The following is an 18,325-nucleotide window of genomic DNA, read 5'->3' as shown; positions in this document are numbered from 1 at the left end:
CTTTACTCCTCATCCACATCAGTGATCTACAGCACCCACCAGACACCAGAGATTTCCCCAGTTAGTTGTGCCTCCAGGTAAACCTGCCATGAGGGAGGCTCATGTTGGAGGCAGTGAGGATGTCTCTAAGTGTAGCTGGGGTTGAACACAAGGGGCATGCGAAGCTACCAACATTACAACTGCACAGTAAAAAAAATGTAATCATAATCAATAGCATGTAAATAGATAACTGTGTTGGTAACCCCGAGCTTTCCTTTTTTAACCAAACAGCTGAAAGAATGAATGTGTCACAGGAGTTTCAGAGCCTTTCTAGTTCAACGTTTCTCTGAGAATCACTTGTAAGTGAGGACTTCTTACTAGATTTATATTTAGGCTGTTTAAAAAACTCCCCGTGATTTTCCTCAGAATGTTTGTGAGCCGTGGTGGACTCGATCCACAGGACCCAAGAAGAAAGACACCCCAACTCTGTCACATTAGCGTTCATACATTTTAACCATTGTTTGTGGGTCCAAGATGTTGAGTGCAGTCCTGAATTGGGGGTAGCCCACATTGGAACTCACCTTAAACTTCTTTGCTATTTTAAATATTTATTAGACAGCAATATTTGGATCATAAAGTTATACTCCAAATTTAAAAACAAGGAAAATATTTCATTTTTAAACACTGACTTAAAAAATTGCATGATTTTAGGACTTTGCTACAGGTAATTCAGCAGAGGTTAGTTACTGGTTAGTTGAGATTAGTCACTGATCACAGTTTATAAGACCTGTAAGGCTTTCAGTGAATGACAAAACCATACTTTATATTGTGAAAAGCTCATTTCAGGTTCATATGTTTCATAGCTCTGTTTAGCATGAATGGCAAAAAATAACATGAGTTGTGTTTTATTCAACAAACACACAATGGCAGCATATTCACTATACATCACTGAAGTAATGCAGTAAAAAGCTTTTGTATATACTTTTTATAATCATATGCGTTGTTCAAAACCTGAATCAGAATAAATGGTAAATGTCCTGTATTTAAGTCCATAGGGACTTTTTACTTAGTCCCTATGGACCCCAAAGCGCTTTACACTACATTCAGTCATCCACCCATTCACACACACATTCACACACTGGTGATGGCAGCTACATTGTAGCCACAGCTGCCCTGGGGCGCACTGAAAGAGGATGCTTACAGCTGCTCCAAGAACATAAGATAGCAGAGAGTAATAAAATGTTCAACTATACTTGCATTGAGTCATCTTTACCAGTTGTACTGCAATTGTACATTTGGAGCTGAGTCAAGTACAGTTTCATTTTTTCCTTCTCTTCTTGGAATAATACGTCAGAAATATGGACGTAGATATTTTTCCTACTAAATATTTTCCATAAATGGTTGAAAATATTTTGCATCACAAAATAAAATTTCTAATAAAAGTATTCAATCACTTTCTGTTTTGTCACAAAATCCCAATCAGTTTTTTTCCCACATACAATTCACTTGTGCTTGTTGTATTTAAGCTTCTCCAACACAATTTGCATATTTTCACAGGTTTCTTTTAATTGGACAGAATGACCAGCTGGCACAGACTGACACTGTAATTTAAGGCTGGCTTTTGACCTGTCAGCCTCCACTCATCTGCATCATGCTCACAACTCACCGACCACAAAAGAACCTCAGCTATAGACAGAGACATCGTCCATTTCAAATAATGGAATTAGATCTTTCTAACGATGCCTCTAAAAACAAACTTCAAAGTCTTCATTACTAGATCGATGGAGACAAAAGATCTTCAGATCTTCGGGTCTCAGAGCTGATGGCAAGTTAGTAGAATTGGCAGTCATCAATGTGATTCTGGTGTCTCACTACCAAAATAAGCAGAGTATACCTTCTTTTTTTTTTTTTTAATAAAATCTGTCACTGTCCCTGTTTTTTGTGAAGCATCCACAAATACAGCAGAAAACATCTGGATCATGTGTACAATTGTCTTTTGTTCAAAAACGTGCAAAATGAATAGTATTTCTGAATCAGTAACGAGTGCTGGGTTTCAGAATAGTTATGGGTTATGGGATTAAGGACGGTGGGTGTAATTAGAGCTACCACACACAAGGTGTCACTAGTGTACTACTTTTTTTGTCCATGCCAATTAACAGATAAAAAGAGAAAAGGTTTGTTGGGGTAAATCAAATATGGGGGATTGTAGAAAAAATTCACAAAGAAATAGCTGTTGTTACTTTCTTTTGCAGTTATGAGCAACATAAAGTGATTGTTGTACATCCTCAATCTCTTCTTTTCATTGCTTAGATGATTAAATCATATCATATTGACTGGGGGGGGGGGGGGGGGGGTCTGTTAGAGTGTAGCATACTGTATAATCTGGTGTTGGCAGCGCTCCTGTTCAGAGACTGCTGAGGCAGCCAGAGGACAGGAAGTGCAGTCGTCCCACAGCAGGTGGCAAACATCCTATTTTGTACCGCAATGAGCACCGTGATGTAGCAGGGTCAGTGCTACAGCTTTAAAGCATCTGCGCTGTGATGAATAAAAGTGATAAGGAAAACTAATAAGATGCCCTCAAATAGAAGACAGAGAACTAGAACTCACATTAAACTGCGATACAGTATAACAGCTGTGCTGCACAGGTTAACGGAGCACATCTTTGTTAGTCTCTGTAACTCTGTTTTTTCACCCAGCCCATACAATTCTATTCAGAAGTCTTGAGACACTCCTCAGTTTTTCATTATTTGCTTTTGTCAAGTGGTTAATATAGCAATAGTTCTGTGGGCTTTCTAAAGGTCGTTCAAAGTTCTTCTTTTCTACATTGGTTGCTTTGTTACTCATTTTCAGTCTGGTCCTTGTACCTGATCATTTTTAGTTTGGTTCCTTGGACTATTGGCTGAAAACTTGGCATTTCTCAATATAGTGTGCAGTGTGTCCTTGAACATTTTCAGTAAATTGGACAAGTGGAGGACAGAAGAGGAAGCAGCACACCGACATTTACAGTAAACAGTACCTGAAAGTCATGTCTTTAAGAGGAAAAGAAAGACCTGAAAAATACCTTCATTTGATTCATCTACTATTTGCTGAAGCCTTGTCACAAATGATCTCTGTGGAAGGACAACAGGGAACAGATTCTTTTTTAACAATGATCCCAAACAAAGTGTCAATGCAGTAAAAGCATATCTTGATAAAAACACACAGTCACGAATTGGCCTCCCCAGAGCTCAGACCTCAACATACAGTGTGGGATCATCCTGACAGATAACAGAACAAAAGGTACACACATCCAAAGAAGAGCTTTGAATGTCCTTCAAGTAGCCTGGAGAACAATTCCTGAAGACTGCTTGAAGACATGGCAAATAAACTTGTCTAAGAGAGTTCACAGTGTGTTGAAGAAAAAAGGTGGTCAAATGCTGACTTTTAAGCTTTTTTGAAGACTTGTACAAACTCTCAAATGCTGTAGTTCAATGTATGATTACATGTTTTAATAAACTATGACACATATTACCTATTTTCCAAGAAAATTATAAAAACATATGTCTTTGCACAGTACAGTGCATACTGTTTACTGTTAAAAATTATTCCTCTCAGTTTAAGCCTAAGAAAATTAAATATTTTGTGAACACAAACTAGATATTATGTTTACCTTTTGATAATGTTGGCAATAAATGAACACCTGCTTTTCCCAACAAACCAGTATGTGAGAGGGAAAAAAAAGAATATTGACCTATACCACATCATGTTGTATTTTTTTATATATATAATTCAACGAAAAGCAAACAATTTTAACAAGAGACAAACACATAAACCAGTAGCACCAAGTATTAACAAGGAAGAGATCTCATAGGTTCCCTCCTAATTTCCTGTGAGGGGAGAAAGGCAGCTGTTTGCCAACCTAAAGAATAATATTGAAGCTTGTCAAACCAACAAACATGAATGATGTGACATGAAGAAGAATTGTCCAATTATTGACCGGGATGCACTTTAAGCTAAAGCCGGAGGATTAGCAGTGACAGGCCACATCATCCAGCTCATATGCTCCTAATGACTGTCTGGTTGCATCCACAGCCCGCTGCTTTCACACTGTGACATGTGAAATATGAGTGCGCTGCAGACCGACAGCTTTCAGGATGGCATCTGATTTTTGGATGAACCATTTGAACTATTAAGTGCAAAACGAATGAAGTTTATCTCCTGCACTCATTTTTTTTCGCAAGAACTTTAGAATCCAAGTATTTCATTTTGTTATACCACTTCAAACCACCTGCTGGTTCCTTCATGAAACAAGCCTAAATCTAATTAGCGGCCAAAGGACAGCGGTCATAAAACGAGCCTGATGTGCGTGTGCACCCTTTGTTTATGTGCTCAAATGCTGTTTTAATAGCGGTTGCTATTGACAAGAAGATCTACAACCATGACGCAGGTTGTGGATGACGCACGGAGTGGGCGGGGTCACCCCCCACTGCTCATGTGCTGCAAAAAAATCATACTCAGCTTTACGGCTTTGCTTCGTCTTCTCTTCAGTTTTATGTGTTATCAATTAATTATCTGATCCTACATAAATATTCTTTACTTTCAGCGCAGTCTCGCGTGTTTTAGATGATTTTTTCCCCACTAAAAGTGGTTGATGATCATAAACGCATCAAATATCCACACAGCAGAATCTTAACATGTTCTCACGTTTTGCAGCAGTGTGTGTGAAACTATCGCCCTTGCTTCCACGCATTATTAATGGAGAACTTATAAGATATGTAGGTGGACTTCACGTGCACATCAACACTTTTTACAGTGTTTAACTCCTCTTCCTCCCTCCCTCTCTCTCTCCCCCTCCTCCTCCTAAGTAAAGGCAGAAGGGGGCAGGTCTTGTTGTAGTGGGCTCTTTTACTGCCGTAGCAGGTGATGCTGTAGCTCACACGGGGCTTGGAGAGCCTCCCTGCTTATCTGGTTATAATTACAGAGACCGTGACCTGTTTTCAGCACCGCGGCTCGTCAACAGCTCCAGTGGAGAGACTTGACCAGCCCCAACCCCGCCCGGTACGTCAGGCAGAAGCGGGTTCCTCAGGGCGGCAGTTTCAGCACCATCGGCCGGCCGAAGCGCAGCGGAGCTGTCCACACATTCAGCACTTTTGTTGGGGAGGAGGAAACCGGACAGCAGGGACACCGAGGAGAAATAGACAAGTTATTATCACCATGGCGTCAAAACACGTTGGCCTTTTCGTCCTTTTCCAGCTTCTTGCCCTGAATGTAGTGAGCCAGACATCTGCCTTCCCCACACCTACACCAGCCTCAGCGGACGGTGAGTTGAAACCAATCGTGGAATTCTCTTCTCAGTCTGCGGGCTGGTGGAGCAGTGATTGCTTAGGGGATTTTATAAAATGCCACAAAGTAGTCCACAATGGAAGTCTTTATTTAAGCACATGGTTGTTGAAATGTTAAAAAAAAAATCCAAAAAAAATCCTACTAAGTTGATATTTCTGTGGGTTTTATACGTTTTAGAGCTCCAGGTTAAATTTAGTTTTAAATCTGTTGATTCATAAATCATAACAGCACAATAATGAGTATATAAATAAATAAAAAGCGGACTCCCTAAAGTTAAGGTCCAGCTCGGCAGTGCCTGACCGGTGGTGTTTCTAAAGGCGCCTGGCTCGAGGCCGCTTGTGGTCTATTTTCGCTGCATTTTAATCTTTTGTTTGATAATCCGATTAAGCTGTGCTTGTGCGGTGGCGAGTTAGGAGAGCAGGGACGCATGAAGGCTACGCATTTATTCAATAAAGTTAGTTTTTTTTAAATGAGACATGTTTAACTATCTTACTGGTTGTACAGTTGTTAGTTATCTATTGGTTTGTATTTTATTTTTTTTCGTGTTGACCCCTGCACTGGGTGACTTTTCACTGTTCTGGGGAGACCTTTAAAAGGTCAAGAAGCCTTTTGTAACACAGTGACCTGTCCTTTGTTTTTCACCTTTTTTTTCTCTTGTTACAGTTTTTTGGCTCTGAGATTAGCCTCATCGACAGCCAGGCTGCTTATTTGTAATATAGGACAAAGGGAGTATAACAAAATCTATGTGGGATTATAATTTAAGAATAGGATGAGCATCACTATAATATTAAATATATCTATTTTCTATACTGTTCATTTGAGCCTCCTGTACAAGTATTTCACAGCATTGATTTTATATTTACATTTCAAATCTGGCTCTGTTTGTCAGTAATAAAGTCTGGACAATCCAGCTGTTTAGTAACTGCATGCATTTTTTTCCTGGCACAGATAAAACTGTGTACAATAGACAGCTGACAGAAGAAAGACCTCTGCAAGAGCAGGTAAGCTCCTTTCTCCTCCAATATCCGGACAAATGAGCTTTATGGCCACTTGGCAAATAACCGGGGTATTAACCCGGCAAACATTATTAATCAGAGCTTATATCCTGAGTGGAAATTATTTTTTGAATTTCCTCAGATCGCAGAGGCGGACAGCGTGAAGGCTGCAGTACAGTCAGCTGGTAAGGGGAAACCTTATTGCCAATCAATTAATGCCTTTATTTCCGCCTGCCGAGTGGAATCATGTTGCAGCACTTCCAGTAAAACAGAATTCATCCGTACTGAGAAGAAAAACTGCTGCAGCCACAGTAATGTAAGATGAGTTCATCTTTAGCGCTCACTTTTCTTTACCCCCCTTTTTTGTTTCCTCTGCCCGACAGAGTCAGAGCAGAACCACGATGACTTCACCATGCTCAAGTCGCTGGCTGAAGGCCCGAAATCAAAGGAGACCACCGAGGTGCCTGCCAAGAAGAAGGACGATCAGTACATTCCTGACGAGTCAGATTCCACCAAGAGCCGACGTCTCGCTGAGGACTATGACTCCACCAAGAACGGGATGGACTACGGCAAGTACCAGGGTACACGCTGTCATGATTTCATGCACTGTAACTTTGGCCCCTTTGCTACAGGCAGGCTTCACGCTGCGTGCTTCTGTCCTTTCGCTGGCAGGACACCGGGCAGGCGTTTTAAGGAAGAGCAGGCAGGATAAACACATGAGTGTGTGATGGGGATGAGCAGAGACAAGAGTCAGAGAGAGAACATGTGAATGCATGATTATCCTCTCCCTGACTGCGTTTGTGAACGCTGATGTTCAGCTACAGTGCTGGCTTCTTCTTTAATCTCTTCACAGGAAGCTGTGTGAACACATAGCCTGGCATGGTTGAATATTAGTGCAGTATCTCATCTCTGTCCCATGTAAATAATGCCTGTCACTGCTCTGGCTTTGACTTAAGACGTGAAATGCATTCATCCCCAGTTGCTGTCATTGCTCTTTTAATATTTGTAAATTTAGCCAAAACACATTTCTCAACATTTATATTTGGGGTTTTTTTTGTTTTTTGTTTTTTTGTCTCACTGGACTTTATCAGATGTGCACACGTTTGGCTGCATGTAATTTTATCATCAGCATATGAGCTGTCTCTGAGGTGAGGTGACTCTGACACAAACCACTGAGCGCCGTCCTTTATTGATTTGTGCATAAAGTCCAACAATGACAAGTGGCTATATTTGGCAAGTGTGGTCTAGATTTCATTTCTCATTTTGCAGCGTGAAGCAAAAATAGGTTCCTGGTGTTTGAAGGCTAAATGCATCAGCGATGATTCAGTCAGGCCAGTGCAGGCACAAGCATCCTGTCGATGCTTATTTTTATTGTCTTTGGACTTTGAGAAGCAGCAGAGGATGTTATGTAAGAGAACAAGCTGTAAAAATTGCACATTTCGTGCTCAGTAATAGAGGCAGAGATATGGTGAATGTGAGGAGAGGGAAAACAACTTTTTACTAGCAAATCTAATAAAAGAGAGACTTGTTTCCGGGTCCAGGTTTGACATTTTATTGTGAAAATGAAAAAAGAAAAACAGAAAAGTTGAATCAAAGTAAAGAAGTGAAGAAAGAAAAGGATCTTTAGTCGATGTAGTGCACACATTAAAGCAGCTAAAAAAGTGTCTCGAGAAAGCTACCAAACGATAACACGAGTGTCCTCTCCTTTCAGACGACCCAGAAAGCTTCCGCCAAATCGACGGCACCCCGCTGACGGCTGATGCCATTGTTCAGAAGATTGCGAATAAGATCTACGAGGAAGACGACAGGGGAGTGTTCGACAGGATCGTCTCCAAACTGCTCAAACTGGGGCTGGTAAGTTGTAAGCTTCCATCATTCAGTTCAGCACAGCACGCCGCATGGCATTTTCTCAGCGGGAGCCCTCTCTCTCTCTCCCTCTCTGTGCGCTCGCTGCTTCCTCATGGGTTAAGATTTAGAGACGTGTGAATTGTTCTGTGTTTGCACCATTTTGGCTGTGAATTGCTTTTTTTTTTGTTTGTTTGTTTGCTTTTTGCCAGTCAATAAAAACTTTTTCAGTCCTCCCTGAGACGGAGAGCTCAGTGATAGTGATCAATACGTGATATATGGAGTTTTATCACCAGTCCACCAGTATCCATCTTACAGTCCATTTCTTACCGCACACAATCATTCTCAGCCTGCCTCTTTCACTTTGCTGTCTTATAGATCACTGAAAATCAGGCAGATACTCTGGAGTACAAGGTGGCAGAGGCTCTCCAGGATCTCATCACCAAAAACGCCAAAAACAACGAGATTGAGGACGTTGACCAAGAAGCTAGAGGTGCTCAGGATGATGAGGATTCTGACACAAATGCGGTAAAACCTCCAAAAAAATGGTGAATGTAATGATAATAAGAATAAGGATGACAACAATAACAAAAAACAACACCCTTTCAGGACACATGGGAGCCACCCAGGAGGCGCTACGAGGAGGATGAGGATGAGGAGGATGATGAGATTGAAGACGAGGTGGACAGAGATGCGGAAGAAGATGGGGACAACGTCTGGGACAGGGATGCTGATGACGGCAATGAGGTGAGCCCTGAAGATGGGCTCCAGGACCTGCAGTACTTCCCAAACTTCTACCGTCTGCTTAAAAGTCTCAACTCAGGTACAAAAACAAATATGTCCACAAAGTCTCTGTGATGCGTTAGACCACACCCAAAAATATCTTTGTTACACTCAATTCCACCCCAAGATAGCAGTTCTTCAGATCGAGAACAGGGTTAGATTGTTAATCTTGGTGATGTTGTTTTAAGAGATCGAGGTGCAGCTTGTTTTGTTCACCATTTTTCCCTTTACAGATCTAGGAAGTGCAGATCAAATACACACACACACACACACACACAAAACTAATTATTTATAATCCAATCATTATAACCCCTAGAGTCAAACACCATGTGGTCACATAAAGGCCACGGTAGGCAGTTACCATTATTAGACACCGGTTTGCGATTTGTCTTCTGCTCTGCTGTTGCAGAACAAGACACCCAGGAAAGAGAGACGCTGATCACGATCATGAAGACTCTGATTGACTTTGTCAAAATGATGGTGAAGTACGGCACCATCACGCCAGAGGAGGGAGTGTCCTATCTGGGTAAGACATAACGTAATGCTAATGTTGTGTAACGGTTGGAGATTCTCAGCGATTTAATGGGAGGCAAAGGATTGTATAATAGATGGCAGAAGTCCTTGAAGATCCTGCTCTATTTGTGGTAAATAATATTATGTACATGCAGGACATCGTCATAATTCAGTAATGTTGATCTTGACAGATCATTTTTCATCTTGGTAATGGTAATGACAAAGTAGCACAAAGTCAATTTATTGGCTTTTTCCAGCTGCAATTCAAGGTCTTAATGTGGTTGGCATGTTGAGTGCTATAAAAAGTCCCATGGGGCTTCTAATGTGAGCTTGGACAACATCATTATTTGATCAGATCAGCAGCGCAGCACAGACACAGTGATGTTTTACTTTTTCTTCTTTCTTCTCTGTTTTCCTTCTGTTGGATTCAATCAGAGCTCTAATGCAGTTTTAACATTTGTCACGCTGATTGCAAGCTCATGTTTGCATCTCTGCAGTGGCACCTCTGGATCACAGCTATCAGGTCGACTTTTAAAAACAATTCATTGACTTAAGCTTTGTTTAAAGAGCCCTATGGTTTCCATTTCTATTCCTTTTTTTAATCATTTTTCCCAGTTTTTACTGGAAAGAGTTTCACTAAAGAGTTACTGCGTTATTTTATCAGCACACAAACAAACAGCAGAAACAAACTGTGCATTTGGCATTAACAGGTCATGGAAACTAACATGTTTTACCTAATAACTGTTGATCTGTTTGCCTTAAAATCATAATACAATTTTTTGTGTCTGTTAAAACTGTTGGATAAGAGTTGATTTCTAATTTTGACCATAATTTTGATGAAGATCTTCAAAAGCTATTGAGTGGATTTTAGTTTTTTGAAGCCTTTTTTTGTTGCAGTCACTTGAAATCATCGATAAAGCTGCCAAATCTAGATTACTGACCACCAATGTTTGAACTTGTTTTGCTTACATGTGTAGCTAACATGCGGATAAAAGCTGTAGGTTTCCACCCATCCGTTGCATTAACCAGCTGGATGTACATGCGCACATTTCTCTGTCTCCGAGTTACCTGAGCTTTCCCCCTGTGCTCTGTTTGCGTTCAGTCAAGCTAATGTTCGCTATCAGCTGACGCAGTGGAGCGTAAAGCCTGCAGAGACAGATTAGTGTCAAGGGCACCCTGTAAAATCAGACTGCTTGCTTTCTTTTTTTTAATGGACGTCCATCACATCACTGGCCAGTGGAAAAGTCAGGCACGTTTAAGGGACAGCTGTCATCTCTGTTTGACATTCAGTCATAGAAAGAGACAACGGAAATAAAATCTTCTTTCATGCATACTTAGGACCGAGTTCGACTTTAACATCAGGTTCTATTCTTCAAGCTTCTAGAATTCTAACATATGTCTTTTTGTTGCTTGTTCTCTCAAAGCTTAAAGATATTTAAAACACAGTCCTTAGATCCTTAGGTCTGGGAGGGCTAACCTGCCGTATGTCGGTTATAAAAAGATGAATCAATTCTCCTTTGAGTGACCCCTGACAGCAGCTGGCCAGTGTTGTTTCTTACACAGAGGAAATGACCACTGCTGATGTCACTTACAAAAGCAAACAGCCATATACCACGAGAGCGGATGTGAGTTTCCTAGGCAACCCCTCTGGCTTTATAGCATAGGTTGCAATAAGATAATGGAAAAACAATACGTAAATGCCCCCCTCCCCCCCATGCCCATCTGCCTGTGGCGCTCCAGTGAGTCACACAGGTACACGAGTGAATACACACAGCTGTCAATCTGCCAGCGGATGATGCAGGACTTGAGCTAGAAAGTAAGACGTGGGGGAGAGAGTGGGCGAGTAAGAAATGTTGTGTGCGTGTGCGTGCGAGCACAGAGGAGAGAGTAAAATAATGGGCTTCCACTGTGGCACAGGTGGGAGGAGGTGGAGTGAATACACAGAAAGTGCAGAGCAGAGTGAGATGGTTGAATAATAAAAAAGAAAAATGGAGGAAGGAGGCCGGAGCGAGCAAAGATGAAAGAGGAAATTGCAAAGCTCTACGATGTTCGGTGACAGCAAACAAACTGAACCTTTCTGTTTGTCTTACATCTTTATCGTCCTTCTGTCCTAATATCCACCATCAAAAACTCTTTTGCTCCTCCGCTCTCATATGTGGTCATATTTTATTCACCAAACTCTACCAATCCATAATTTTATTTTATTTTATTCCAGTATATATGACCTCTTTCAGACAGTGAGGTGCACTTTGGGAGTTTGAGTAAACATTTATTAACCAAAATAATACAACTCTGTGGGGAACTTAATTACGCTATGAGGGAACCATATCTGCAGACTTGTAATTATATCAGCTGTGTCTTCATAGAAAATAATCTTCACAGAATACATAAAAAAACACTTAAGAGTCCTTCTACCTGCTCATAAATGCACTGTAGGGATTAAATGCGTAAATAAATCTTTTAAATGCTAAATGAGGGGACTGTGAGGTACATCTGAGAACATCTGCTTCCTTTATTTTTGAACATGAGGTTCACCCCTTTGTTAATCCAGATAGGACTGGATGTCTCATTAAGCTGCATTACCTGGTTGTCTCATTCCATGTTTTCTAACACCTAAGTGAGACCATCATGACCATATATGCATACCTGGTCTATCCCCCCCAAATAAATGCAGCCATTTTTTTTTAGTCTTTGTGAGTGATTAAAAGAGAGAATAAATAGATTTAGCTCACTGTTACCTGCTTTGTACATAAATGATTTCTGTGAGGGCTCTTCTCATACTGCATGCATAAATAAATCTGTGGAAATAATAGTGGAAAACACAAGATTATGTTTATCCCTTTGTTGTACTCCTGAGACTTCTTTTCAGTAATTAGATGACACTCGATTTAAATGATAATCAGGCTCTGAGTCACACAGGAACAGTGCGGGTCACTCAAGTACTTAAGAGGCTTTCATTCACTGTGGAGCAGCAGCGTGACGCTGATGAAATCTAATATGAAATCTAAATTGTTTGTTGTGTTTCATACACCTGCAGAGAACCTGGACGCTATGATAGCCATGCAGACCAAGAACAAGCGGGGCAAACCTCTCCTGCCACCTGAGTTTACTGGACCAAACGGTAAACAGCTGCACAGACTATCCTCCAGACATGCCAGACATTAATGAAACTATCATTAACATATATTATTAACACATTAATAGTTTCAGTTCAGTTATTTTACTTTTTTTCCATCAGGAATGCCCTTCTGCTTAAGCTAACCGGCTAAAGGCAGGAATGCACTTCTGGCCATTAGCCAGTTAGCTTAGCTTAACACTAAAAACTGTCTACACTAGAAGATTAAATCCACCTAGCAACACCCCAAAGCTCACCAGTGAGAACACTGCATCATGCTTAACATTTTCTAAATGTGGACCTGAAAACAGTAATTTAGATGGTTACATGCTACTTCTTGTGTGCTATTGAGCAACGTCACTCATCTAGACATACAGCCTGCAGGACAATCCACCATTAAAATGTATTAATGTTTTACAATATCAAATCAGATTTTTTTAAAGACTAAACAAAGTATACAATGTAAGTAATTTAACTAAACAATGAAGTTGTTCACCTGTAGCTTTAAGCATCGCTGTCAGCAACAGACCAGGATTTTTTTAAGGATTCCTGTCCTGTTTCTTTGCTGTAGGGAAAAACCTGGATGAGGATGACAACACCAAAGCTGAAGCTGCCAAGATGCAGAAGGAATATGAGAACCTGAAAGATTCGACCAAGGAAGAGCAGCCATCAGCTGAGACCAGTCAGTCCACTACCTAATCATCTTTTTTTCTGTGATTTAAAAAGAAAAATCTAAAATAATTTGATGCTATCTAACAGTTTTGCCCTCGCAAAGCAATAAGCTACGCTCCTGTAATTCTTTTCTTGCATTATTTTTTTAGGGTTTGTTTAGTGCCAAACATCTCAAATAAATACATGAGTCACAAATATTGCAAATCCCACAAGATTAGCTCTTTGAAGCAAATCATCCTTTCCTACCTGACTATTAGGCTGACTACAATTTCAGACATTTTGTTTTTCAGCAGAGCTGCCACTGAAATATACAGCGCTGTGTATTCGAGTCCCTGAACTAGGCCAGTCCAATAGCACTCAAAGGAAAGCTTGTCACAGCTGCCATTATTCTGTGTCCCTGTCTGCTGTGCTGTACCCACTCATCAATCTAATCCACGCATGTACGCACACACAAACAGGAGTGCATAAAGAGGAAAAACAAATGAATCACAGAGCAGGATTACCACCATGACATTTCAGCAGGAAATGAAGGAAATATGAAGTGCTGCCTACTAAACTCTGGTTTATCTGCATGTTAAAAGGCTGAGTTGCATAATATGATATTTACGGAACAAATTGGGTTAAAATCCAAATTTGATGTGTGATTCATCAAATCATTGCAAGTTTGCTGAAATATATAACTGTAACTGAGCTTTCTGTGTCAGAAAGTGAAACTATACATGTCTTTGATTGCAAGCGGTGAATGTTACAGGGAATAAAACATGATCATTATCTCGATTCAAACCAACACTTGAGGCCTGCTTTCAACACTCGCTAAGGTCTGGGTTTTGACTCCAAGGGGAAAGATTACAACTGTCATTCAGTCCCGGGTTACGTGACTCTGGAATAGCCATTTATCAGGCCCAGCTCTGATAAGCTCTGAAAGAACACATCACACTTGGGTGGACATGCTAATTTCAGAACCCTTTTCCAGTGCAGTGCAGTAATGGATGTTGAAGTTTCTGCAGCTGTTTGTCACATTGACCCAAAGATCAACCAGTTGAGTTTAGAAAAGAAGGAAAAGTAACCACTGCATCATTGTCACTAGTGCGGCTTTATACTATTTCCAAAACTTGTTTTCCTGCTGGTTTGTTCATGATGAATGAGGAAAACAATGGTTGTGTCACACACACCTTTGATTTGTTTGCTTATCCTTCCTGTCTTTAGAATAGTAAAAACCATCACTTCAAAACAAATTAGCAATACTGGGGTTAGTAATCTAACCAAGCCCACACCTAAACCTGTGTGAAAAGGGGCTGACTTGTCTTATGATGACAGAGTATAGCAAATGATACTTAAAGGTCCAACAACCAGGTTGTTCAGCTTTTTCATTCTGAGATTTCCTCTGGTCTTCCTGTCCTGATTTGTTTTCCTAACTTCTTTAGCGACTTTCTCCGATAACTAGATGAAAACACACTCACTGGTGTGGGACACGGTGCTGTAGATTTTGCGGGGAAGTGCATCTGAATAACCCAAGTTATACAGCGCAAGAGGAGGCGTTCAGGGTGTGTGTGGGCATGAAAGAGAAGAAGCTTTATTTAGTAAGAACCAGTAAACTGTCAAAAGGATTTTGATTTTGGGGGGGAAACAGGCACCATTTCTACCATTTTTTTAAAGTGGGCATCTGATTTCAACAGCAGTGCTTTATTGTGCTGCCAAGTTATTAAAGGAAAAATCTTGTGTTGTCAAAATCTGTGTTTCCATGGCTTCTGAAAGAAAAAAGTAAAAATAAACAAAGTGCGCTTTTTGCTTTTGAAGAGTTTTGAGCTATAAATAATTGACATGCCAAAGACAGCACAGACTGATTCTTTGGTGAAAACAAAGCTTACCTGAGCTGAAATTTTTTGCATTTTATAATATCTCAACGAGCCGGTTCGTCGCCTGCCTTTCTCTTCATTTTCCCCTTTCCTCTAACTCCAGATCGGCCTGGCAAATCCGAGACTTATCTGGAGGCCATCAGGAAGAACATCGAGTGGCTGAAGAAACACAACAAAGAAGAGGGCAAAGATGGTGAGACGTGTCCTCACGTTCGACGATAGATGAGAAAAACTGGATACAGACCTCGTTCTCGTGTGTCTGCTTTTTGTGCAAAAGACACAAACATTTCCACGCTGAGTCCTGAACGGCTTTGCTGAGCACTACGAGCCAGAACTAGAAGCTGTCCTCTCCTTACTGAACAGCTGTAGATCACAGGTCTGAGGCGACGCGGCAAAGAAGAGGAAAAATTGAAGCCTCTTTTGTTCGCCTTGATTTGCATTTTCAAAGAGAGTGGGATACTAACATAGACGCTCCACTCCAGACCTCATGAATATGGATAACTGTAAATGAGTTGTCCTAATTGCTGTGATACAGCTGGCTTGTTCAGAGACAAAGGTCAGTTCATTTATTCCCTCCTACCTGTTCCTCATCATTGATGGCATCTTTGAAGAAGAAATATATTTAATGATACTTACCCTGCTCCACAACACTAAAATATCAGGCATCAGCATCTGTCTCGGGATTTTTGTGTAATGTTTGTATATTTTCAAATGTATTTCTTTCCCGGAACAATCGGTTTCCATAAAGAAAGTCTGCAGATCTGTGGAAACTGTGGAAGTTTCACACACTACGGTGCACTCGTCTAACAATAGGAACCTGCTGTTGGGCTCTCCACAGAGTAAAATCGATGCCCAGTGGTGCTTAATTAAGCAGAGCAGAATGAAATGTTAATGAGTTCTCACTATTGAGGCCATCCACCCAATGGCGATCATCTCAGTAGGAAATCCCAGACAAAAACAGCGAAAAAAGAAAAAAAGTAAACAGTTCCAGCTAAGTGAGATTTATATCTGTTGTGCTGGCAGGCTTGATCTAATCTGAGCTGATCAATAGTGAACCAGACAAACACAGGAATTAAAGAAAAGAAAAAACAAAGTGTGACCCAGATTCTCGTGTGGATCTTAAACACGGAAGGGAAAGAGAAGAAAAGCAAGAGACTGACAGTGAGCTTAAAGCACTGAATAGCAGAGAGGAGCAAAGCAGCAGGGAAGTTTTGTCTGGAACTCATCTCTGACCTTGCTCTATATAGGACACCTCATTAGCATTCAAGTGCGTGGAGGAGTTGTCTGGGACAACAGAGGGCCTCCCTGCCTGCCTGTCAGTGATCTGGACAGGGGACAGACTGATACTGGTGTAAGAAAGGACAAGTTCAGGCTGAACACACAGAGGGTCAAAATGTGCCCGAGAATCACCCAATTTTCCCATACCGAGACACTCAGTAACTAAAACGACACACCGCCAGGCCCTATTTATCTAGCACAGCTTGTACCACTTTAAAACGCTCTCTAAAGTTCTCGTCTTCCTCGTCCTCTCTTCTTTCAGAGTGTTAGACAAAAAAACACCCTCATAGAAACAGAGAGTGTAAGATGGGCCATTTATTGTGCTCACTGCCAGAAGTACCCATTACAACAATCTCAGCAGACTCTGTGTGTGTTTACGCCTACGCACCACAGAGATTAGCCAGAAGAGCAGATGGACGTAGAGGCCGCATCCTGGTTTGGGCTCTTGGCTCCTCAGTGCCAAGATTGAGAGAAGTAGTGCTGTCTCTAATTACATCCTGCTAATCCTTCACGCACATCATGTCCGTCAAATCAACTGTATCTTCGAGCAGTTTAATAATTTGCTTCTGTTAGAAATGTTGTTAGGAAGATGCTCGGGAGTGACTGTGGGACTTGTTGGCTGTCCTCTAGCCTCCTGCAGCCACTTTACTCAGAGTCTGTTAGCACAGAGAGGGGTGCTGGTGTTGCGGCAGCTGTTTGCCTGCACTCATTTGTTACCATGATGGATAATACAGAGTTACGCTGTGTTCAACTCTAAATATAGCCACAGCCATATGGTGCCGTTTCAAATGACAATTAGTTGTCTAGAGCATGGTGGAAAACAATGTCACAAAGTCTTTTAGTTAGCAGTTATTTAACTGGCAAGTGTGTTTCGCTCTGAGATCTTTTGACCTCATTTCATTTCGTGCATTTCGGCCTAAGACAAAAATGACCTTAATCCTCCTTGAACCCTGTTTGGGTGTGCCATCTTAAAAAGACAGCACTTCTAGAATGTCTAATCTTTCCTTTAACCTCACGATCTTCTCCTGTTTTCCTCATCTTTCCAGATTATGACCTGTCCAAGCTGAAGGATTTCATGGACCAGCAGGTTGATTCATACATCGAGAAGGGCATCATCGCCAAAGACGAAGGAGACACCATCAAGAGGATCTACAGCAGTCTGTAACACTATTGTCCATCCTGTAACCAGCCCGGCCTAAAAAACACACACACACCAGGGCTCAATCTGATACGAATAATGCTCAAAAAAGCCCAGATTACAACTTATTATTACCGAAGGCATGGTAACGTATAAATGTTGTATTCAAACCTACCTGCTTAGGGGAACTCCCGGAGATTCCTATATGTATTACGAAATGGGAATTCATAATACTGTCAACACAATAAAAAAAAAAAAAAATTTAATTATTCCTTCCAGCTACTGAACTGATTATATTTGCACGCCAAGATCAGAGTAATAATCACTAGAGCGAAGAGGAAAGTCACACTTGTCAGATTTTAGTGCTAGCTTTTACTCCAACATGACTCCAATGGGACATGACTGTTTTGGGTATAATGCCGTAGTTTTGTCATAACTGTTTTCCATACAATTTTACAGCAAAACATGCATATATCAAGTTATTCTCATTGTATTTAACCTGTGTTAGCCTACATTTATTTTTCCCCCTCCAGTGTATGTGTAAGCTCCTAATGTACTCTCGCTTTTTACTTTACCAAAAATATATTTGTTGTGTATGTCAGTGCCCTATGTACGCCTGTTCTGTTGTAATCCCTCCAGAGCCCAATAGGGGGCGGTGTCTGACTCAATCAGTTCTCTCTGCATGTCTTTTGAGTTCAACATTTCTATCTCTGTAGAGGAAAAACAGATGAAGTATTTTTAAATGTAAATATTTGTGATTTTTTCCTAAAGTTGTAAAAGCAATTAAAACATTGCCTTTTCTTTACTCGACTGTGCTCGACTGTGATGA

General features: G+C 40.9%; 1 protein-coding gene across 2 annotated transcripts; it reads left to right on the top strand.

Annotated features, from left to right (window-relative positions):
* The first annotated feature begins 4,841 nt into the window (after positions 1-4,841).
* Positions 4,842-18,301, top strand: scg3 (secretogranin III). Of its 2 annotated transcripts, none has more exons than XM_085458122.1 (12): positions 4,842-5,278; positions 6,250-6,302; positions 6,439-6,481; positions 6,680-6,865; positions 8,008-8,150; positions 8,520-8,669; positions 8,751-8,964; positions 9,334-9,450; positions 12,475-12,558; positions 13,124-13,234; positions 15,184-15,273; positions 17,405-18,301. In XM_085458122.1, exons 1-12 carry the CDS (start codon positions 5,173-5,175, stop codon positions 17,521-17,523), a joined length of 1,416 nt encoding a protein of 471 aa, XP_085314248.1. In that variant the 5' UTR covers positions 4,842-5,172; the 3' UTR covers positions 17,524-18,301. The 2 variants fall into 2 exon arrangements, with proteins under 2 accessions (XP_085314248.1, XP_085314247.1); XM_085458121.1 differs by having other exon boundaries at positions 6,680-6,877.
* Positions 18,302-18,325: the final 24 nt, after the last annotated feature.

Source organism: Copadichromis virginalis, linkage group LG1, assembly GCF_057382275.1.
Source record: "Copadichromis virginalis isolate Kocher_CV1m ecotype Utaka linkage group LG1, C_Virginalis_male_GT1.1, whole genome shotgun sequence".
NCBI lineage: Eukaryota > Metazoa > Chordata > Actinopteri > Cichliformes > Cichlidae > Copadichromis > Copadichromis virginalis.
This window is presented reverse-complemented; position numbering and strand designations above follow the sequence as displayed.

Excerpts from the sequence above, each read along its gene's own strand:
- scg3 (XM_085458121.1), top strand. The coding sequence starts at position 5,173 with ATGGCGTCAAAACACGTTGGCCTTTTCGTCCTTTTCCAGCTTCTTGCC. Across the intron at positions 6,482-6,679 it reads GGCTGCAGTACAGTCAGCTG|AGTCAGAGCAGAACCACGAT; the intron begins GTAAGGGGAAAC and ends TCTGCCCGACAG. Across the intron at positions 6,878-8,007 it reads GGACTACGGCAAGTACCAGG|ACGACCCAGAAAGCTTCCGC; the intron begins GTACACGCTGTC and ends CTCTCCTTTCAG.